The 24,472-nt window shown below is 37.8% G+C and overlaps 1 protein-coding gene across 1 annotated transcript; it reads right to left on the reverse strand.

Annotated features, from left to right (window-relative positions):
• Positions 1-14,722: 14,722 nt before the first annotated feature.
• On the reverse strand, positions 14,723-22,829 carry LOC137254031 (uncharacterized). The gene is made up of 5 exons (XM_067791705.1): positions 22,434-22,829; positions 21,902-22,322; positions 19,273-19,367; positions 18,228-18,499; positions 14,723-17,779 (listed from the first exon to the last, which is right to left on the reverse strand). Exons 2-4 carry the CDS (start codon positions 22,270-22,272, stop codon positions 18,360-18,362), a joined length of 606 nt encoding a protein of 201 aa, XP_067647806.1. The 5' UTR covers positions 22,273-22,322; positions 22,434-22,829; the 3' UTR covers positions 14,723-17,779; positions 18,228-18,359.
• Between the last annotated feature and the right edge of the window lie 1,643 nt (positions 22,830-24,472).

The raw sequence follows: 24,472 nt of genomic DNA on the forward strand, positions 1-24,472 counted from the left end.
ATCTTGTAGCCATACCAGCACGCTCATAGTTTCGTCTCCGGTGAATTTTTTGATTATGCCTTCAATATCATTAAAATTTATTTTTGTCGTACCACCAACTTCTCTATCCTCCATTCGCGTAGAGTTCGTCATGGTGTTTTCAAATTCCACTGAACGGTTACTGCTCTGCAGGCTTCTTCTTCTACGGCCGCTCATTTCAGTTTTCCGTATCACTACAACAACTGTGCTTCTTTTAAGACGAGAATATCCCGGTTGAGCCCCCACGTTATGGTTTTTATTTTATTTATTCAGTGTTTATTTAAAAGTAAAAGTTCAATACACTCGATGTAACTTATGTTTGAAAGAAAATTACAAATATATTTGGGAATATAAAGAAGCAAATGAATATGAATTGTTATTGTTGTTTTTGTTCACGAAAATTAATTTGTCGAATGACTAATGAAGAGCGGCTGTTGTGTCTACGTCCACGGCTATAGTTCAACTGCTTGCTATTTCTGCTTGCTCACACGACAACTGCTTATTCGCGCATTGTTCACCACGACTTCTCATTATTTCCACTATCGGTGCTCATTCCCACATATATACATATGAATCACTATTGCTAGCAATATCTTTCGAACAACAAGAAGAAAATAATATGCGTGCATATAATACATAGTGCTATCACAATTTCATCTTTATTGCTTTTGTAACAAATTTTCTTAGTACATATTACATATTGTAACGATTTTACTTGCAAATCCTCTTATTTGCAATCCTCTGCTAAGTTTGAATCACTAAACTGTTGAATAAATAACTCCAATATTGAATAATGGAAAAATGGCCTTTATTAAAGTACTTCACAATAAGACTTATACTTTGCTACTCGCTGGCTTAATAACCAAACTGATTGATAACTCAAATTAAACTCTACTATTGGCCGCCAGATCGCGTGCTTAATCAATAACTGATTGATTGCTCAACTCAAACTGAATTACAGCGCCTCTACATCTGTTGCCTTTTATACTCTTTGGTTTCCTCGTTCGCATTTTTCTAGAATCTACTAGCAATGTCCATGAGCTCTCAGATATAACTAAAATTGCACAATTTTATACATCTTTTAGGCGCTTCCAGAATCTACTAGTCCAGTAGCTCACAAACTTCTCAGATATATGCATGTGTTAGTGCATTGACTCTCCGCTCTTCGTACATGGTACATATGTATAGACGCAATTATTTATTCGTTTATTTAGATACATAATGATTGAATTATTGATGTGAATGTTTGTAGTTTACAGTCTCTCGCGCACACATAGGCGTATAAGTAAATGCATCTGTTTGTGACATCTCTCGGCTGCCTTATATATGTGTATACATGATTTGATTATTGACGTAAATATCGCTTAGCATGCCTTAGCATCGCTTTAGTGATGGTATAGCTTAGTGATGCTAATATCCGTGACACTGCCCTCCACCTAAGTCTGATCGTCCCGATCAGACAAATCTCTCGATCTAAACGCTGCTAATCTCTCCAAATGAACCACTTTCATTTTGATTCGTGGTTTGGTAGTGGTTTGTATGCGGTATCCGTTTTACAACTTTGTATGGGCCTTCCCAGTTACACTGCAATTTCGGGGACAAACCTTTCTTTCGTTGTGGGTTGTATAGCAGCACCAAATCTCCTTCCTGAAACCCTTCCGAATTAATTGCTTTATCGTACCTTGCTTTCATTTTGTCACTCATAATCTTTGCTCGTTGCCTTACCAGATCGTGTATCTCTCTTAGCTCTTCTTCCAAGACACCAGTGGATTTCTTGACATTCCTCTCCGCATCGGCATCTATCCCATACTTCAAATCAGCTGGCAGTCGAAGGTCATTGCAAAAAATTACCTTTGCGGGAGTTTGGCCCGTTGTGTCATGTACTGCCGATCGGTAGGCCATCAAGAATAATGATATGTGTGTATCCCAGTCCTTATGGGTACTTGTCTACTACTTTCCTTAAATGCTCCTCCAATGTTCTATTGAAACGTTCCACCATACCATCGGACGTATTTGTTTCCGCGGTTGCTAGTAGGAAATGGAACTGCGACATCCATGGCGATCCTTTCAATGGTGCACCTGAAATATACTGATTCATCTGGCCATGACTTCGGGTTTTGGGCCCTTTCGCTCTGTTGCATACCTCGCAATTGGCAATCCACTCGGTGACCGACTGACGGCAACCAACCCAATAGAATCTCTGCTTAATTTTCTCGAGTGTCTTCGTGATTCCAAGATGACCTCCACTTGGACCATTGTGCAGCTCGCTGAGCACGTCAGGAACCCTCTTTCTGGGAACAACTATCAGTTTCTTCTTGCATTGACCATCCTCACTCTCCCATACTCGATGAAGGCAACCGGATATCAATTCTAAACTGTTCTACTGTGCCCAATATGACTTCGCAATGGGACTCTCTGCTGACATCTCCTCTCTGCTTGGTCTTTCGTTTCGTTCGAGCCCTTGCATAACATGTGACAGATCTGTATCTTTTAGCTGACACTTTCTTAGTTGTTCCTTGTCCCATTCATCCGTACACGTTATAGTCATTAGCCGGACATATATAATGTCTTCTTTAGCCTCTGCCTTTGAACAGTGTTTGCATTCCAATCTACATGGCCTTCGTGACATTGCATCGGCATTTCCATGGGTACTACCTTTTCGATGCTCAATGGAAAAGTCATAGCTTTGTAGTCGCTCGATCCACCGTGCCAATTGTACTTCCGGATTACGGAACTGCAGAAGCCATTTCAACGCTGCGTGATCTGTCCTGACACGGAAGCACTGGCCGTAGAGGTATTTGTGAAAATGTTTAATGCACTCTACCAATGCCGACAGCTCTCTCCGCGTAACACAGTAGTTCCTCTCTGGTTTTCCAATCGAACGGCTGTAATATGCAACTACCTTCTCCTGTCCATCGACCAGTTGTGATAAAACGCCTCCTATAGCATATCCACTCGCATCTGTATCTAGAATAAATGTTGCTCCTGGAATCGGATATGCTAACATTGGGGCAGTGCACAAACGCTCCTTCAATGTTTGGAAAGCCACTTCTTGCTCCTTTTTCCATTCAAAAGCTTTATTTTTTCTTGTAAGCTCATGGAGGCTATGGGCTACGGTGGAAAAATTTGGTACAAATCGGCGGTAATATGTGCACAGCCCAAGGAAACTTCTTAATTCATGTAGGTTCTGTGGTCTTGGCCAATCCTTTACTGCCTCTATCTTTTCGTTCGCAGTGCAGATGCCCTCTGTCGTTACCTTGTGACCCAAATAATTTACTTCTTTTTTAAACAGCGCACACTTTTTGGGACTTAACTTCAGACCAGCGCCAGCTATTCTTTGGAAAACTTCCTCCAAGTTCCTAAGATATTCATAAAAATTCTTGCCCAATACGATGATGTCGTCCAGGTACACCAAGCATGTTTTCCAATGTAGTCCTTTCAGTACCTGGTCCATGAGTCTCTCAAAAGTAGCTGGTGAATTACAAAGTCCAAAAGGCATCACTGTAAATTGCCAAAGACCATCACCGACACTGAAGGCTGTTTTCTCTTTATCTTCCTCCTTCACCTCTACTTGCCAGTAGCCGCTTCAAGTCCAGGGTGGAAAACCATTTCGTACCAGATAGCGAGTCCAGAGTGTCGTCAATTCTTGGCAATGGGTAGCTATCCTTTTTCGTTACGTCATTCAACTTCCGGTAGTCCACGCAAAACCTCATTTTTCCATCCTTCTTCTTTACAAGTACTACCGGTGAGCTCCATGAACTAGCTGATGGTTCGATGGCGCCGCTGTCGCTCATTTCTTGTATGATTTGATTCACAACTTCCCGCTTCGCCAGTGGAACACTACGTGGAGCTTGACGGATCGGCCTCGCATCTCCAGTGTCAATTTGATGTTTCACAACGTTGGTGCGGCCTGGTTTGAAACCATCCTGGTCAAAGATGTTCGCATACTTTAGGAGCAGTTGTTTTGCCTTACTCTGATAGGCTTCCTCTAGCCCTTGCGTCCATGCCGAGATGTCGTTTGAAAGATCAGTATTACTAGATGAAACGTGTTCCTGGAGCTGTTCACAGTTAATAACTACTTCGGCCTCTTGGCATCTTCCCAAAATAGTTCCTTTGGTCAAATTGAATGGTGACTTGAACTCATTGAGTACTCTTACCGGAATACGTCCATCTTGTTTTGTCATAGCCAGGAGTTTTTCCTACAAGTATGTTCAGTGTTGATTTATTTGCTGCTTCGACAACCCACAATTTGTTTGTCCCACAATCTCCATCAACCTTTGCCAATATGACTGCTTCTGATTTTGGAGGTATTTGCCGACTCTCTTCCACCAGCACTCGTTTACTGCTGTAGCCTCTCTCGTAGCCGAAATTAAGTGGCACATCCATGTTCTTATATCTCACCGCCTTGCTTTGCATGTCGATTATGATGCCTTGGTCTATTAAGAAGTTCACTCCAATTATGATTTCATCAACAATCTCTGCCACTATAAAATTGTGTACTACCGTGACGTTCCCAATTGCGACTGCGGCTGGCTCGCACGATTGAGTGGACTTGGAGATTTGCTCATCTCCTTCAGCTCTGCGTTTACGGCCACCCACATTGTTGGAGCTATTGGGACCGCTGCTGCAATGTCGTGCAATATGACCTGGGTTGCCGCACTTGAAACATTTAATAGCTCCGGCATTTTTCTGTTGTGATCCCTTCAGTGCTTCCAAAATTGTGTCTACCCAATCTGGTCTTTCCACTTTCACACGATGAGCTTTGTATGCTGGTTTACTCAATAGTGAAGCCGTTTCCTGAGTCAATGCATGTGATACCGTTTCAGAAAATGTAAGCTTTGGGTTTGCGTATGTAGCTCGCTTCATTCCACGTCCCGTATGCCATTTATAAAACTCTGGATTTTTACCCTCTCGGTGTATTCCACGGGTGCATCCGCATTTGCGAGATGAGCCAACCTTTCAACATCCGAGGCAAACTCCTGCAAAGTCTCATTAGCTCTTTGGTGACGGTTTTGCAACTCAATTTGGAATATCTGTTTCCTATGCTCGCTTCCATAACGCCTCTCGACAGCGGCCATCAATTCTTCATAGTTGTTCCGCTCTCCTTCGGGAATCGTCTGTAGGATTTCGGCTGCTGGCCCTTTCAATGCCACGAACAGAGCTGCAACTTTATCTTCAGCATTCCAGTTGTTCGCTGCAGACGTCTTCTCAAATTGGAGCTTAAATACCTGGAATGGAACAGAACCATCAAACGTTGGGGATTTTACCTTCAGAGTAGACGTTGAAGTGATTGGACGGTTCAATTGTAACTCCTGAATCCGATCTTTCAAAGCATCCATCTCGGCATCCACTTTATTTTGTCGTTCACTAACAGCCTCCAGCTGTGATGAGAATTTTGTTTCCTGTGCCTCCAGCTTTGTTGAGATACGCTCTTCTTGTGCTTCGAGCTGTAATGTTATGCGTGCCTCTTGTTCTTTTAATTGTTCTGCAATTTGTGACGCCATGTGTTGTTTCTGTTCTTCCATCTTCGGCGTTATTCGTGTCTCTTGGGATTCCATCTGTGATGACATATACGTTTTCTGTTCTTCTAGTTGAGATGACATGTTATTGGATATTTGCGATGACATTTCGGACATTTGTGCCGATATTGCAACCAATATCATGTTCAAGTCTGTGTGCGCCATTGTCTGCGGTGTTTCATTTTTCTCCTCCAATTTTGTTGTCTCATCGCCATCAAGATGAAAGACATACTCTTCCACATCAATTCCTTCTAATTCCATTGCCTCTGGTAGCCGTGCTTGAAGTTCGATCTTATTGCCGGTTGTATTTAATCCACGGTTCTCCAACTCCTTTTTCAGTTGCTGGATCTTTAATTCACTGAACTTTGCCATGTCCAAGTTGTATTCCCCATCTTCGGAATTTACTCAACAATTCCTCTTCTGACACCAATTGTAACGATTTTACTTGCAAATCCTCTTATTTGAAATCCTCTGCTAAGTTCGAATCACTAAACTGTTGAATAAATAACTCCAATATTGAATAATGGAAAAATGGCCTTTATTAAAGTACTTCACAATAACACTTATACTTTGCTACTCGCTGGCTTAATAACCAAACTGATTGATAACTCAAATTAAACTCTACTATTGGCCGCCAGATCGCGTGCTTAATCAATAACTGATTGATTGCTCAACTAAAACTGAATTACAGCGCCTCTACATCTGTTGCCTTTTATACTCTTTGGTTTCCTCGTTCGCATTTTTCTAGAATCTACTAGCAATGTCCATGAGCTCTCAGCTATAACTAAAATTGCACAATTTTATACATCTTTTAGGCGCTTCCAGAATCTACTAGTCCAGTAGCCCTCAAACTTCTCAAATATATGCATGTGTTAGTGCATTGACTCTTCGCTGCTCGTATTCGTACATGGTACATATGTGTAGACGCAATTATTTATTCGTTTATTTAGATACATAATGATTGAATTATTGATGTGAATGTTTGTAGTTTACAGTCTCTCGCGCACACATAGGCGTATAAGTAAATGCATCTGTGTGTGACATCTCTCGGCTGCCTTATATATGTGTATACATGATTTGATTATTGACGTAAATATCGCTTAGCATGCCTTAGCATCGCTTTAGTGATGGTATAGCTTAGTGATGCTAATATCCGTGACAATATTATTATCATTATACTATGCCATTATACCAAATTGATATTTTGTTACACTCAAAAATAAGTTCTACTGCAACAACATAATAATTTTGTAAGTGCACAAAAAAAAAGGAAAAAAACAAAACCCCAGCAGAGCCACAATTATCGAAATTTGTATCCAAACTTTATAGTCCTAAAATATGTTTTGTGAATGGAAAGGAAATTCTTACTTTATATGTAGTATATTTACTATACATAAGCACATTTATTTACATAATTTTTCTCACACAAAGCGTTTATAACGATTATCAAAAAAAGAGATGTCTCTTATATGTATAATTTGAAATATTACGAGGAAAAGTAAGAGAAAAGAAAAGAACCCCCAACAGAACAAGCTTAGCCAGACTTAAGTATTCATATTAGATTTCGTTTTCGATTTCGGCCCACTAAAGGGTGAACTGTTGGATCATTTTTTTTCTCTCACTTTATACACTACACAAACTTACATACATTTTCATAGTGTGATAGCTATTCGTAGTTCAACATTTTTTTTCTCGCTCTCAATTTATCTTGGGACGATGCTATAAGCAACCTTGTTTTGGCTTTGGAGCCTATGCTGTGACCCCCTGGCTAAGAACCCTGCACTATCTTATTTTTTTTTAGTTGCATACATACGTTAATAGAAATGAATTGTCAATAAATTGTGTATTCTAAAATGGGAATGCCGACAGTCTTTCTGATTTAGAAGGCACTAGGTAAACCAGGTAAGTGACCACCGAAAATTAGGTGCGTCGCACAGTGTTTCGTGTAGAACAAGCTAGCTGGACAAAAACAAAGTTCTTATTCCAAGAAAAGTGTAATTTGAAATGAAAGAAAACAAACAAAATAACGGGATTTTTGCTTTTTTTTGATATTTTTGGTCATATATATTGAGTAATTGAAGTAAGAAGGTAGGAGTGGCCGTAAAATGCATTGATTAATTTGCAAAATTCTTGTTGAATATTAAGCTTCATATTTATTTTAAGTGAATACTTTTATATAATTTTTTTGATGTATTCTAAGCTCGAAGGTATGTAAAATTTTTTAATAGTAATTCTTTCGAAATTAGAGTATTTTCAGTATATTGGCGGCCACCGTGGTGTGATGGTAGCGTGCTCCGCCTATCACACCGTATGCCCTGGGTTCAACTCCCGGGCAAAGCAACATCAAAATTTTAGAAATAAGATTTTTCAATTAGAAGAAAATTTTTCTAAGCGGGGTCGCCCTTCGGCAGTGTCTGGCAAGCGCTCCGATTGTATTTCTGCCATGAAAAGCTCTCAGTGAAAACTCATCTGCCTTGCAGATGCCGTTCGGAGTCGGCATAAAACATGTAGGTCCCGTCCGGCCAATTTGTAGGGAAAAATCAAGAGGAGCACGACGCAAATTTATTAAGAAGAAAAGCTTTTTTTTCTCTATATTTTTAAATTTAGGGACAAAAAAGTTACATACATCCTCAGACATCCGGGATAAATTTTACATATGTTATAGTCGCAAGTATTCTCTAATAGTCGAAGGAAAAAACCATTGCGAATTCTTTACACACATATTTTGAATTTTTTTTTTGCAGATTTAGTTATCTCTACAAATAAAATAGGATGTATGTACGTACCAGCTCCGACGAGATATTTGAACCACTAAAGCTGATCTACAAACGGCAAAACCAATTCCTAGGTACAGGGAACAAACACGTAGCCATAAAATGCACAAAAATAAACGCGAAAGGTCAACAAGAGCACACCAAAAGCAAAAAGGCGAAGATCACTGACTTCAACCTGCCACAACCTACCGCACCAGTCACCAAGGCATAAAAACAAAGCAATTCTAATGCAGGTATAACCACACAGGAACGCTACACAAAACAACCCAATTTGGTAGCATCTACGCCAATACCTGAATGTAATATAAATACTGCACAACTTGGATTGATAGTAGATAAACCAAAACCAGATTTCGGCAATATCAATGACGGCAATACTGCTCGTAGGTTTTTCAAAAATTCTGAGGCTAGTGCTGAGATTACGGGATTGGATGTTACGCTCATCAAAAGATTCGACACTCTCCTTCGCGCATTAGCATCTGGGTACAATATAAATATCCAAAGATTTGAAAAATTTGCGGTCGAGACTAAAAATTTATACATAGATCTCTATCCATGGTTTAATATGCCTGTTACAGTTCATAAAATCTTAGTGCATAGTACTGGTATTATATAATCAGCAATTTTACCTATTGGTCAACTTTCTGATGAAGCACAGGAAGCCCGTAACAAAGATTTGAGACAATTCAGGGATGATAACACACAAAAGCAGTCGCGTGAAGCCACGAATAGAGATCTTATGAATATGTTGCTTATAACATCGGATCCTTAGTTAACAGTTTTAGGGAGATACCTAAGAAAAAATTTAAAAGTCTGACTTCAGAAGTCTTAAATTTACTGTCCCCCGATAATGTTGAGGAGTCAGTAAATACCCCAGTTGTTTCAAGCTTTCACAGTAGTGTTGCTGATGCTCATGACTATTCCACAAGTGACTCATCGAATGAAAGTGATGATAGCGAATAATAACATAATTATAAATGATAACCTACCCTATAACTTTTTCTTGAATCAGGTTTTATTTAATTTAAATCTATAGTCTTTTCTACTTTGTATGATACTTTACTTTTAAGTTTTTGTAATAAGTAATTTTCACATAATTAATTTAATTATTTACATTGTTATTATTATTATTGTAATTTACTTTTACATACCTGACTGGTACTATAAAATAATTTTGTAAAAATTGTAGTGCCAGGATAAATACTCAAATAAATACAAAATATGTATGTACATATGTACAGTCACTCACATAAATAAGTAGACACCCCTTTTTGGACAATTCTTACGCTTTCGCATATTTATTTTAACTAATTTCCCATAAGAAATTTTGAAACGATCTATAACAAAAACTTAATTATATTTAAAAAATGTTTGAAAAATTCGACGAATTTTCATATTTTAACTAATTTCCCATAAGAAAATTTCTCACGATCTATAACAAAAACTAAATTATATTTAACAAATGTTTAAAAAATTCGACGAATTTCTAGAATTTTTTAGAGTATTGAGATTTGTAGCCCATTCAATTTAAGTACAATAAAGTAATATTCTTAAGTCCTTTAAATTTTTTTGGATCTATGTCACTTATTCACATGAGTTACTGTATATGAAATAAGCAAATGTATGCATATGAAGTAAAATTTTGGAAAAAAATAAAAAAAAGAACATATTGCTGAAAAAAATGACGTAGTTGTAATAAATGACTGCATATGAAACGGAAAATCTCATAAAATAATTTTGTCCAGCTAGCTTGTTCTACACGAAACACTGTGCGTCGGTGGCCATGGTTTTGAGGGTGGGATAAGCACCGGGCGTCGCAACAACACCCGCGGCGCCCCAAGTTATATTCGGCTCTGTTCTTTTTTTATTTTAATTTTTCAGCGTTTTTTTTTATTTTTGAATTTCAGCGTTAGTAACCGGCCATGTCCGGTTCGGTAATTTTTTTTAGGTTAGATTTTTCTTCTGAATTTCTTTTCTTTTTGTATTTTAACTTTTGAATGTTGTAACGGTCTGTCCGTGACATCCGGTTTGGCCGGATGTTGTTTTAATTTTAACTTCAAGCGTTTTGAATTCGGTCTGCGCTTTTTGTCAGTTTTTTTAAAGGCATGATAGGAATTTTTTTCTGTTTATGGCGCAGGAACAGTAAGGTTGGCAAGGACCCGCCCCAGCCGCAATGACTAGCCACTGTGCACCAACACATCATGCCGACCGCCTTCCTTACTGCTTCCACCGAAAATGCGTATCCATAACAGATGGCGCCCAACGTGGCACCTGTCGGGTCAACCTGTGAAGTTGACCATCCCACCAGTCCGAGTGAGCAGCCACAGGAGCTGCCATCTACGTTGCGGTGGGATGGTTGGACGGATCAGGTTGTCCGGGCTGGTCATCGGGGGCAGTAGCTGACGGAGCCATGTGACTTAACGTCAGTTATCCGGACTTTGTATTCACCCGGTGAGGCAGTGCTGCACGCACTTTGTTTTTTTTGTAGTTGGGGTTTTTATGTTGCCGGAATGTTGTCCGTTAGTCGGCTTGGAATAATTTTGTCCGCTAATTGGGTTTTTTTTGTAATGTTTAAATTGGTATAGTTTTCTTATGCCGAATTTGTGTTGTCTTGTGTGAGTTGTACGGACCCCAGCTCATCCTACGTCTCAGGTGGTAGCACCGAATACCACCTGGATTATGACGAGGGGAGCTGGGTACTACAGCGGTACCCTTTCCTGTCCCACCAAACTGGGGGAGCGGCTACGAAACCGCTCCACCCATTGCGGCGGAGGCAGGAGGGGTGTCCGGTAAGAATGGACGGGAGTCCTCAACACCCCCAACCAGTCCCAGGGGCGATCCCCTGGAGACTGCCCCTGCGTTGCGGCTTGGCGTGTTGAGACCAGCCCGTGTGTGCGCCTGGAGCGGACCCTAGTGGCCCCAACCAGTCTCGGAGGGGGGCCTTAAGACCCCCTCGCATTGCGGTTTGGAGCACTAGGGACATGTATGAATGTATCTGTGTGATTTTTTTTTTATCTGTAGCCCGAGTGCCTTCGGAAAGGGGATGTCAGCGTTCCCATTGAGTACCCAAGATATACAAAACCAATAATTATATTTATTTTTTTTGCAGCTGATTTTTTATTTTTTTTCGACAGCAGTTATTCTCGCGAATTTTTTTTCTCGCAAACTTTTTTTTAGTATAACCATTTTTTTTTATACCCTTCAACGTTTAGGGTATAGGTTGAAAGTGGGTGGATTTGAATTTTTTTTCCTCTAATCCCTAACTGCCTTACGTGGCAAAAGTTTTTTATTTACTACTTGACCGGTTTGATGCTGATGAGTTACCTTTCACTACCACACCCGGGGAAATAGATTTAGTCTCTCCCGAGTTCAGCAGTAACGAATATTTAGACTTGATTCGGACCGTCACCGAAAATGAGGAATCGCTTCCGGATTTACGAGTGGTGGACGGGGTAATTTTCAAACGGGTTAAATTTCGAAAGGGAATGGAAGGGGAAAAAGACTCGCTGTGGCGATTATGGTTGCCGAAAGGGTTGACTGAGGAAGCAGTGAGACTAGGACATGACGCTAACTGGAGTTACCATGGCGGGTGGCAGAAAACCTTATAGCGCGTTAGGCAGAAATACTTCTGACCGCAGCAGGCTAAGGACGTCAGGGCCTACGTCCAGCGCTGTGGTACCTGCAAATCGGTAAAACCTACTAACCAACAGTCGAGACCACCTATAGGGAGTACCTTCGAATCCGAAAGGCCATTCCAGCGACTATATTGCGATTTCCTAGGGCCGTATCCGAGATCTAAGCGGCGAAATCAATTTCTTTTTATAGTACTAGACCATCTTTCAAAATACGTTTGGCTAAAGCCCATGCAGAGAGCCACCACTGTTAACGTTATAAATTACTTCGCTTCAGAAATTTTTCCAGCTGTAGGGGTCCCTGAATTTATTCATAGTGACAATGGTAAGCAGTTTATCTCGAAGGAAATGAACCAATTTTTAGCAAATTACGGGGTGACGCACGTGAGGACGGGGTTATATTCTCCTCAAGCAAACGCATCCGAACGCGTTAATAGAGAAATTGTTTCGAAGATTAGGATTTTCCTGAAAGACAAACCTGACCATACCGATTGGGATAAGCACATACCCGAGATTTTATCAGTTTTGAGAAGTGATTTTCATACGGCGATTCAGTCCTCGCCATACTTTGCATTATATGGCCAAAATATGGTCCAACATGCCTCAACGTACAAAATTTTAGAGAAACTCGGCAGCCTTCGGGAAGACCAGGTTACGATAGTAAGCAGAACTGACAAGTTGACTAATATTCGTGACCAGATCCGTAGAAATTTAGATCAGGCCAAGGATAAGGGAGTAACCACCTATAACAAAGCGCTCTAGGCAAGTCAACTACAAGGAAGGTCAGGAAGTTTTCCTGAAAAACTTTGCCTTAAGTAACTTCAAACAGGGTATTAACGCCAAATTCCTGCCGAAATATCTTAAGTGTCACGTGCTCCGAAAAATAGGCAATGCATTGTATGATCTCGAGGACCTAAACGGGAAATTGATAGGTTGTTTCCATGCTTCGGATATTCATCCACAATGAACCAGAAAGAACGTTTCTTTGCCAAACTATAATTAGATTTGTTTTTATATACCTACCAATTGGACCCCTTTTTCTGTCTGGGCGTTTTGGCGGTCGGGGACATCTCGCCCAGTATTCTCCCCGAGCAATGATATCATAGGGTGTTCACACGCGTACTCACCGAGAACCGTGAGCAGCCTGGCAGTCCAAGCTTGGGTTGGAACTAGCCTTTCGGAGTTTGGACGAGTTCTCCTTTATCAAAATGTCTACACCTTTTTTTTTTTGGTTTTGCATTTCTGTGGGGGCGATAACCACTAGAAATCATATTTCGGAGTTTTGACGAGTTCTCCATAACAAATGTCTAATTGCCGCAAAGCCCTTTTAAACTAGGAAGCAGAATTAATTCCCAACTTGACTTAACTTTTTTTGATGGACCTCTGTTGCCCGGCTAGCTTCGTAGTAGGACTTTGAGACTCTTATCTCAGGGGTGAGTCGAGCCCCACGTTGATTGGCATCGGAGGTCCTTGGCAGTGGCTTCCCACAGAGGATCCGGTTTCCTGTTCGCTTCATCGTCAGGTCTTCAAAGCGAAGCAGGTTTGTTACGGTCTGCTGTTATGGTATACGGTTACGGTTCACTTGGGAGCGTTTTCGTGCGAACACACCTAGTGACTAGTGATGGGACCAAAAAGTTGCGATGCAAAGGTATCGAAACAAAGTAAGAAAAATTGGGCGATCACTAGCGAAAAAATTGCCACGAGTTTCCGGCCGCAAGGAAAACGAAGAAGACGTGGAAAAATTTAGAAAGAGAAAAGCAAAAGATAGCACGTTTTTCTGGCCCGGGAAAAGCAAGAGTTGGCTCTTCTTTTTCGCAATTAATCGGAAAATGTTATAAACCAAAAAGGTTTATGGTAAAATTATTCATTTAAGGCTGTTATACAAACGAGAAGATTTGTGATTTGCTTCAGCCTAATTTTTGGCGGCCTTGCGATTATACAAAAGGATCGTATAACATCTATTGACACAACTTCAACAGCAAAGACGTCAAGCACAGCTCCTGCTTCATTGACATTATTGCTTACATCAACTGCACATCCCCAACTATATTCAACTCATCGTAGAACACCCTCGTCGTGCTGTGCACATATTCAAGAGAGTATTGTTGAAGAGCCAAAAGACTGCACCGAGGAATCGCAGGCCGATTCCTTAACCCAACTACTAAAAGAACAAACAGGTGAATGCCCAGAAACTAGGAAGAGTCGATAGCGCAAAGTACCGACACAGTCCATTCCGACTACTAGTCTATTTTGGGTGGTAATAAACCTTACAACGGTTGTGTTGTGGTGACACAAGCTCCACGTATAGAATATCCAGTTGAAGTAGGTCGCCGTTTCACAGTCACACCTATTGAGGAAAGTTCTAGTGATTCCGATTCGGATTCTGACGGCACTAAACTAATTGGTGATGATAACCCTTGTTATCCGAAGATAAACCCCCTTTCTCTACGTTTACGAAGTACACTGCCGCCTGTGGAAATACGTCCGACACCACCTCCGCCTCCAGGGCCAGCAGTACGCTGCAGCGTAATACAACGAACGCCAAAATTAGCACCAAGTCATCCAGATCGTAAAGGTCAACACGAAGTTTATTGCCACCAGGTTCACTCGATCACCTCGGACCAAAGCGCAACAACCACCAACAGTACCAACACAGCGCGCCCAAGACCGCGCGCCATAACCAACAACAGCGACAACTTCACCAGCAACAACAACATCACCAGTAACCACGCCGGCAGAGGCCCATGGTACGTACTCTGGCGGCTATGTAAGTACCAGCAATGTATAAACTTAGATATAATTAGTCCAAAAAGCTTCTAAGTAATACTCAGAGAGTTTTATACAGTCCGGCTAAGCTATTTAACAAGGGTCGATTTTTTTGTCAAATTGTAGTATTTAATACTTGAAATAGTTAGCTTTACAACAAGGGGCATACATTTTTTTATCATTTTAACAATATTTTATTGCTTTAAAGTGACTAAAGTTAGCTCTATAAGTTTTTATTCATAAAAAGCCGTCTTTATCACTTGAAACGTTTTAGCGTTAAATTTTTGGAGCTCAACCATAAATTGTTAGAAAAAAATTTGCGACAGCAGCCATTGGTCGATTGTGCACGAATTGGCTAAAAGATTTAAACTTTTTTTTCTTATATCATACAAATACAATATATATATATATATATATATACATATGAATCACTATTGCTAGCAATATCTTTCGAACAATAAGAAGAAAATAATATACGTGCATATAATACATAGTGCTATCACAATTTCATCTTTATTGCTTTTGTAACAAATTTTCTTAGTACATATTACATATTATTATCATTATACTACGCCATTATACCAAATTGATATTTTGTTACACCCAAAAATAAGTTCTACTGCAACAACATAATAATTTTGTAAGTGCACAAAAAAAAAAGGAAAAAAACATTAAGTTTCTGTGTGAAAACAGTATTAAGCTAATGCATTCTTAAATATTAAGTATAAATTGAACGCACCATTAAACAAACATAAATATGAAAAACTAAGCCCGAGTTTACACAGCTTCTTATTCGCAGCGAAAAAAGGACCTTTACAAAAACAAATCTACACAAAACACAATTATATAGATACAGAATATCTCAATTGTGTTGTTAGTGTAAAAATGAGATAAACTCAAATAAGCAAGAAAACAAATACAAGCAGGATAGTCTAGTGGTTAAGGCAACTGCAATTTGACCGTGTGATTCGCGGTTCGAATCTCGGTGAAACCTTTGATAACACTACGAAATCGCCCGATGATGACTACGTGGCGGTTTTTGAAATGGTACCATCGCAATATGCCAGTAAATGTTTCTTTTCGGTTTCTCTTAAAAACATAATAATTGAATATTCAATTATTATAATTGAACATTCAATTATTGTAATTGAACATTCAATTATTGTAAGCCGGTGTTAACCTCATGGACTATTAAATCTTAAGTATAAATTGAACACAGCATTAAACAAACAAACAATTTTTTTTGCCAAAATTTATTTGCTTTCTATTTTTTACAAGTAAAAATTTCCAATTAAAAAAAATAAGTTCACACATTTTTTCAAGTACAACAACTTATGAAAATAATTGTATTATGCCAATGAGAAGTGTAAGAAATTTATTTTTTTCCGTAAAAAATCGTCAAAATAAATTGATTTTTATGAGTGCTGAAATGTTGCACAAATGAAACAAATTTATTTGATTCAAAAGTTGGCTACTTTCCAGCTTTGTTATATGCAAATATATACACCTTTAAGTTTTCAAAAAATTGATTGGAAAATCTATTTACGTAAATGACTTGTATGCTATGTACAAACACACACCAAATTGGCGACTTATTGCGTAATTAATCATATAATAAATTGTAATAATAAATTGCCAATTTTAAAAAAATTGCGTAATAAATTGTTTCAAACTGCAAATGCAACCTTGTAAAGTGTATTTATTGAGTAGATTTAAACGTCAGTTACGCATGGCTTAACTATGGCTCATTTCATCAGCTGATTATATTTTTTTCATTTCACTGGAGTAGCGATTATGAAAAGAAGATGGCAAACTCAAAATGAAACCAAAACATTCAACACATTTTCTTACAACACACCAATGTTTCAAAGTTTTATGTTTTCATTCCATTCCATTCGCCTAATACTGCACTCACATTTTGAAAGTCTGAGCAAAGGTATGTTGTTGTCTTCCTAAAATATCCGCTTATTTTTGACAGTTTTCTTTGTGAAAGGTGTTTAGTATTTTCTTCTATATAAACTTATTTCTCTTGTTTGGGAGAATATTCTTAATACCCTCAGAAAAAAATTGTCAAAAATAAGCGAATATTTTAGGAATATTAAAGTTTAATCTTGTTTAGCTAGAATTGATGGAGGGTGGTACAAAAATACATATTCAGAAAGTTATGAAGAATTCTAAGAAAACAATTTTAAAACTTGTGACGACTTTTAAAAAGTTTCTCGAATTTTGAATAAAGAGTTAAAAATCAATTACTATGCTTTTTTACATAAAATTATGTAAAAATAAATTTAGAAATTGAAAAAAAAGGTAAAATAGATAGAATTTACATATATTTGTGTTTTAATTTTGATATTTTTTTTTTAAGTAGCTGTACATACATAAAAATAACTATTTCATACAAAACTACTTATAAAATGAATTTATATTTGTTTATTTTTATTTATGAAATTAATTAAATAAAGAAATATTGAATAGTCGCGAAGTAGTTCATATGGTAGTACATACATATTAATTATAATTAAATAAATCAGCATTCAAATAGATAACGTTTTCTTTTTTCTCTAACTCATTACACAATACAAATATAAATGTAAAAACGCACCTAAGAACACATTACAACTTCCATTATATTTAATAATTATAATTAAAAAAAAAAATATCATATATATCTCATTTTTTTGTCTATTGTTTATAATTTAATGCAACTTGTTTGCCTTTTTCACCTTGGTCACTAATTGCGTTCTTGCTAGTCTAATTGTACAATTATTCGTAGCCAATCAATGGCCAGTATCCTCTTTTCTACAATCTGGAAAATATTGAAATTTATTTCCTTTTCGAAAAACTCTTCATGCTCAGCGGAAAAATGTACGGTTTTAATTTACTTCTCCCGCAACATCAAATCAATACATTGATTTTATTGAAGCGTACATGCGATTGATGTCATGCTGATATTTATCTTGAATTTCCTTGCGTCTCAATTTGAAAGCGGCCGTAACGAGACCCATATCCGGTGACCAAACTTCTTTGCAGAGCGTAATAGCTGCGGGTACTTCAAACTTTTGTAATTTGCCTGGATGGTAAATGTTAAAGAGCATGATGTAAAAATCGTATCTTTACTGATGTGCTAGCTATTTGCAAATCAATTGTGTTCCAGACCGGGTTTGCTATTTTTATAAAATAAAGTAGGCAATTTATAAGGTCGCCTTTTCTTCGCATATTTTATGATTTTGAAAACCCTCGTTTATGCTTTGTTGTTGGTTCTCATATAAAATTAAAATAAAAAGTACAATCCAACAGCCCACGTATGTATGTCAGATGTGCTAAGTTATTTAGGCAATTCAGGTGACCTCTTAAATTTGTATGCGTCGTATTTAAATACATCCGTAAAAAGTATTGACAAAGCCACTAATCTGTTAATATTTATCTCCCATAAATAACAACCCGGTCTTTAACACGGAAATTTTGATAAACATAATTCTTTTGGAAGTTGTTTTTTTAATTTTATTTTTTGCACTTACACTTTTTAGCATGTTCGTCAATTTCCTTAATAACTGCCTTCTCCATTGCTGTCAACGCGCATAATTACTCAAATGATTTACCCTGCAAACCATTTCGTCACTCTAGTTCTTCCATATGTTTCTGATTTGGAACTAGCAACGCCACTGTAAATTGTTTAGACCGCCGTAAAAGCAGATATTCTCCACAAGAGGACACGTTTTCAATTCGGACAAAATTTCCCCAGAGAAACGTACTAAGCCCGCCTGCAGTTTAACCAAATCCTTGTTACGGTCTGGAAGGGAATGAAAGTAAATTAATTTTATTTGGATATGGAGAAAGATACCGAGGAAGATAAAAGTCGACAAGTCACAATTTGAGTAAATCTCACAACCCTAGAGTAGCGTAGGTATTAAGTACGCTTTAGCCAGAAGTAGTCTTATATGCAAAGGCGTGAAATACTGTGTTAACCATAGTGCACGAAGCATTCAATACACTTTTCCAACCAAACTTTCTTTAAAGAAAAAAAAAACGACATATAAAGTTGTTAATACGGCTTCTGATTAAGTTTTGTAACAAATTTTCGTTAAGTTTTAGCAGTATCTACAGTTGCACGTATAAGGAATCAAAGTTTGACCTTTTTATCGAATATTAAATAAAAATATCATATCCAAAGCTCTATATTTTGACTTGATTGAAAACAGCATATCTTGAAAAGTACAGATGCAAACACGTCGTGTACAATACCTGAGTATTATCTGCAATGTAGATACCCTCATTCTTTATTGGTATGTATGTACATATTTTGTATAGTGTACATCAAGCGTAGGAGAGGCTTTGATGTGGCAGACGCGATATGCAAGGAAGAAATCATATATATGGCAGAACTGCCAAATACTACTGGAAATCACTGCTACAACAACAACTGCAAATCCACCTGCATTAACGTTGGCTATCTGGAGATAATTATGGACTTAGTCGACCCCATTATTTAATTCATATAAATCTATGACACAATTTTTAGCGAAATAATTAACAGAATGTAAAATGTTGAATACGCACACTCACCAATAATTTTAAGTACATCATCTGGATGCATTTCACCAATATCACCAGTCTTAAACCACATTTTGCACACGTCCACCCATAAGTTCAACAACATTCTGGAAAACCAATCTTTATAGAGTGAATTGAAATATAAATAAAATGTATATTTGTTTCAAATGCCGTTTATAATTTACTTATCAATTAACGGTGTTTGTTATAATTTACTTATCAATTAACGGTGTTTGATCCAGAATTAGTTAAAAGTAAAAAAAAAATAGTAGAAAGCCAAATCATTGTACTCAGCAAAAAAATATATATTGTAAAAATCTATACTAACCGGTACGGAAGTCATGCAAGTAGGTTTTAATACAACCGCATCACCTTCGCATTATCTTACTGCAATTAAACTCAATGGCGTGGAATAGCCAATAGGCACTCCAGTTATTAAGCAAACACTCTTGGCGAGTAGCATGAAAACATGTGCTAATGGAAGGAAACTTAGGACACTTATCCAATAACTGTTTAAATTTGGGCAGCAGCTCACATGACGTAATTACTGTTGTGACGTCAGTTTCGATGATACCAAGTCCATGTTTTGATTTCAAGACCCTAGCCACACAGGATAAAAAGTATCCTAAGTCCGTCTCCTGTTTCTAAGCTACCTCTCCACCAATTTTCAGCCAAATCGGTTCAGCCGTTCTTGAGTTATAAATAGTGTAACTAACACCACTTTCTTGTATATATATAGATATAATAGTGTATAAGATTAATTGAAATAATGCCTAATTATCCTCTCCCGAACCGTCCGACCTTGTTGTAGTAAGCTGTCGTTTGGGCGGTCTTCCTCAAGAAAATCTACTTCTGATGGATTTCCATTCGTATTTGCTGTATCTGGCATACTTTGCCTATGTTGCAGTCGAAAATTGTGCAAAGTTAGACACGCGTTTATGATTGCGCCTGCAAACTCAGGCTTTACCAACACTCCGCGCTCATGGGACATACACGCAAACACTTTTTTAGAACGCCGTTTAGTCTATCTACGCAGTTTCGAGCTCTTATAGGCCAGTTGTTGTCAGAGCGCGAAACGGTGTTATAAGCCATGGCTGCAGCGGATATCCGGAATCACCAATAAGCCAACTCGTATTTGCACCTAGGCTGTATTGCCTTTCCAAGAAACCTTTACAAAGACTATTTTCCCATATAAAAGCATCGTGGGTACTTCCACCAAAACGTGAGTTGCCGGCGAGTATACGCAGGTTGTAATCGCATATTAACTGCACGTTTTTTGAAAATAATCCTTTTCTATTTATATAACAGTTTTCAATGTAGGCTGCCGGCTTCTGCGCAGTCAATAGCGCCAATGCATTCGGGAAAGCCGGTAGCAGAGTAAAATTTAAAAAAGAAATTAACTGGTATAAGTATATTTCATATATACACTCCCCAGCTTGCATTTTTTGAAAATCTTGATCAAAAAATATTCAAATATCATACACCAAGATGATCAAAAACGTCCAAATTTAAAAGCATTTTCTGTTCGAAAATTAACGTATCTTCGGGGAGAAAAATGTACCATAAATGTGATTATTCTAGAATAATCATTTATGATTCATATGTATTTCGAAACGCTTTTTGTGCATATCTGATATCATTATAAAATTGGGCTTAAATTGTTTTAGAGTAATATTTGAATGTTTTTCACAATAATTTTCTGATCATATTCGTGAACATATTTCAGGCATTTTGGTTGAGATTTTTGAATCATGTTTGAATGCGATTATCATGCATTTATTTTTCATATCTCATACAAAATAAGATACTACATGCTAATCTTATTTCATTAGGGGAAGAAAGCATGCCGAAGTGAGCTATTTGAACCAAAGGTAATTCGCAAACAAACTAGACGAATATACATCTGCGACTACAACATCCAGCATCAGATATGATCGTCAACATCTTAAAATACGATATGGTACGGGATGTTGAAGCCATATCCAGGTACATATGTCAAGAGAGTTTCACTTACCTGTGGTTCAAATAGTTCACAACCTTTTGTATTGTGTAATGGTTGGATTTATATTTTCTGGGGAGCCGAAGGTGGAGAAATGGTTCGGGAAATCTTTTGTTAGGAGCAGTATATACATTATTTCTTCTCTTGAAGATAAAATTTTAATATATTTTTTTGAACTTCATGATTGAAAAAATGTGTGTATGCGAAAAAATAAGATCTTCAATCAAAAGTAAAATTTTAACAAGTATAAAATTCATTATTCAGTCAACAAAGATTGTCAGAAAAGATTCAGAAAGCTGAATGAAAAATTATTAAAAAATTTTTATCACCTAAAGTAAACACATTTGATTCAAATATGATTCCAAAATGTGATTGAAAAACTATATACAGTTTTTGATCATCAAAGCTATTCATATATGATTATTTCTTTTGTTCAATTGTATGATAACTCATTTTTTAGTCAGAAAGAGTAATCAAATTGTATCGATATGTAGGGAAATTCAAAATTTTATCACCTAAATGCTGAGTGGGTCAGCTTTAATAATAAGTGTAGACAAAGTGGCAAGGTTAAACTATGATCAACTTTGACTGGAGTTTAAACCAGCACTGAAAAGCTTGCCCGCTTCCTCTTAAAGTACTTACATTTGTTTTACGGCATCTTGCTCATCGACTGTAGTAGGAAATTTGATGTAGCTGCACATCAATTCTGTTTCTATAACGTGCGCAACCTCCTTAATCGATCTACTGACCATCATCTTGCTCAAGGAGCAAACAAAATCCTGCCCCACATCTCGAAGAAACGATCCAGTTGCAAAATAATGTAGTGCTGACAGCATCTTAAGTGCCTTTGGCACAAACGTCGTTCGTTGCCCGTTCTTCATGTACGGGCTGATTTCGTCGAGCAACACGATAGCTGCTTCTTTCTTGAAGCGAAAGAGCTCTTCGAAGCGTACTTCAGGTAACTGAAAGGGGTCCATTGCATCCCGTAAATGGCGTCTATATATGCGCAACATGTTTCGTTGGTCAGTTGCCAGAGCAAATAGTGCAGCCGCAAATATTTTTCCTACGAAAAAAGTACATACATATTAGTAAAACTTAAAGAGCACAAGGCAATTTGAAAAGTAACTTGGCCCGAATTAATTCTTTCTATGCATATATGTATATATTTACTTACTTATAGCTTCTCGGTGGACTCAGTCTTCGAATGTTGATCATAAAAAACAATTTGCTTTTTTTTGGTTTTGGGAATTGAATCTTCCAAAGTAAATACCCGTAGCACAATATTTTTCCTTTATTATTATAGTCAAGGGATGATTGTCAATTCCTTAAAATACCAACTTAAACAAAAGTTGACGATTTATATAATGAATATTGAACTTCTTCTCTTGCAATTGAATCATGGAGTACAACAACGAAAAAAGAATTTGTGTTTGTTATTACACTTTTAGCTATTGATGACAGATCCTATGTTCCATTTCGATTGTTCCATCGATATGTTAAAAACTCCCCACTATTATATCGCAAGGTGAATTGAGTGCGTTACAGAAACACTTTTCATATCGAAAGCGATACGAGCCTTGCGAAAGCAAATCGTTCGTTATTATAACGTAAAGTTACAGAAACGGGCTACAGGCCATGTTGGGCATCAGGGACATGTTTGTAAATAAATATTTGAAAATGTTTTGACATGTCGTATAAATGCCGCGAGGTAATGCACACCTAGCGACAGTGCAACGACACGACACGACGCGGCATTTTCGCATACCCTGCAAAAATTGTTGGATTACGAGTTCCATTTTCTTCATGTTGGAGTACTCTAATAATACTCCTTTGCAATGCGTTTGCGGACCACCATCAGCTGATCTTTTTAACGACCGTGATCATTGTGAATGATGACAAAGTGTGATAACTTCTGCATAAACGTCAAAATTCCAAAGTGATTGGATCACCTGATTTGTATTTGACTATCGCTGTCTCCTTCTGTCTCTCTTTCTATCACCCGCTGAAGATAGGCGCCGCCATATTGAACAGGCTGTCAAAACGATGAAAAGTATCCATATTGAACAGCCTGTCAGGCAGTTGACAGATAAGATAACACACTTAGTCATCATTCACAATGACCGTGATCACGACACAATGACGATCGAACAGAGTTGCCAAAGTAAAATATTGCATAAAATAACTGATAATAAAATTTTACTATGGCAACTCTGATAGAATGCGCACTAGTTTTAGTATACATACTATAGTATAGAGAAATATTAGTTTCTTTATTCACGCTAAATAACATAAGAATATTCATAGTAAAAAATATAAAATTTGTATTGCCCCTCTTCATTTACTTTCATTTTAAATTAAATTCACTCCGATAATTCTTTCTGACACAATTCCTCTTTAGTACTTTGGCATATGATCCTCTGTGGGTGCTCCAAGGAGTACAACAGTGAAAGTAATTTGGAAAGTACTCTCACGTATGTACTCTATGGAATACTCACAAACAAAGCCAGAGTGGGATCACCTACTCCTCTCCTAGGACATCGCAATGTTAATTGGAGCACATTTTTTGTATGAATACAGATTAGTTTTGGAATACTACTATACTCCCAAAGGAGTATTCCTTACATTATTTATGGAGTACTCGCGTTTTTTGAAGGGTAGTTGGTCTACTTGGTCGTGTCGGGTCGTGTCGTGTCGTACGACTGTCGCTAGGTGCATGGTTCCATAAGAATACATGCAAAGAATATTTTGTCGGAACGTGTCGCTATATGTCACGTCGTATAATGTGCATGAACCTTTAGTTTCACTGCTTTACGTTAAGTGATACTTAAGCTGGAGTCATTGGTGCCGTTTGTCGTATCGCTGTAGTCGTATCTCTAACTTAATCAGCTGTTTATCGTTACGACGGTCAACCAAAACCCAATTGGTTGGCTACGATACGGTTACGACCTTAGCGGCACCAATAATCGATTGCATTGATTCTCATAAGGTTGGTCGAATCAGCTGTTAATAGGTTACCGATACGGTTACCGATAAAGCACCAATGTCTCCAGCTTTAAGCTGCACACATTGGTGCTTTATCGGCAACCGTATCGGTAACCTTATAACAGCTGATTCGACCAACCGTATGGGAATCAATGCAATGGATTATTGGTGCCGCTAATTACGTTACGGATACGACTACAGCGATACGAAAAACGGCACCAATGACTCCGC

This window comes from Eurosta solidaginis, chromosome 5, assembly GCF_040869045.1.
Source record: "Eurosta solidaginis isolate ZX-2024a chromosome 5, ASM4086904v1, whole genome shotgun sequence".
Classification (NCBI taxonomy): Eukaryota; Metazoa; Arthropoda; class Insecta; order Diptera; family Tephritidae; genus Eurosta; species Eurosta solidaginis.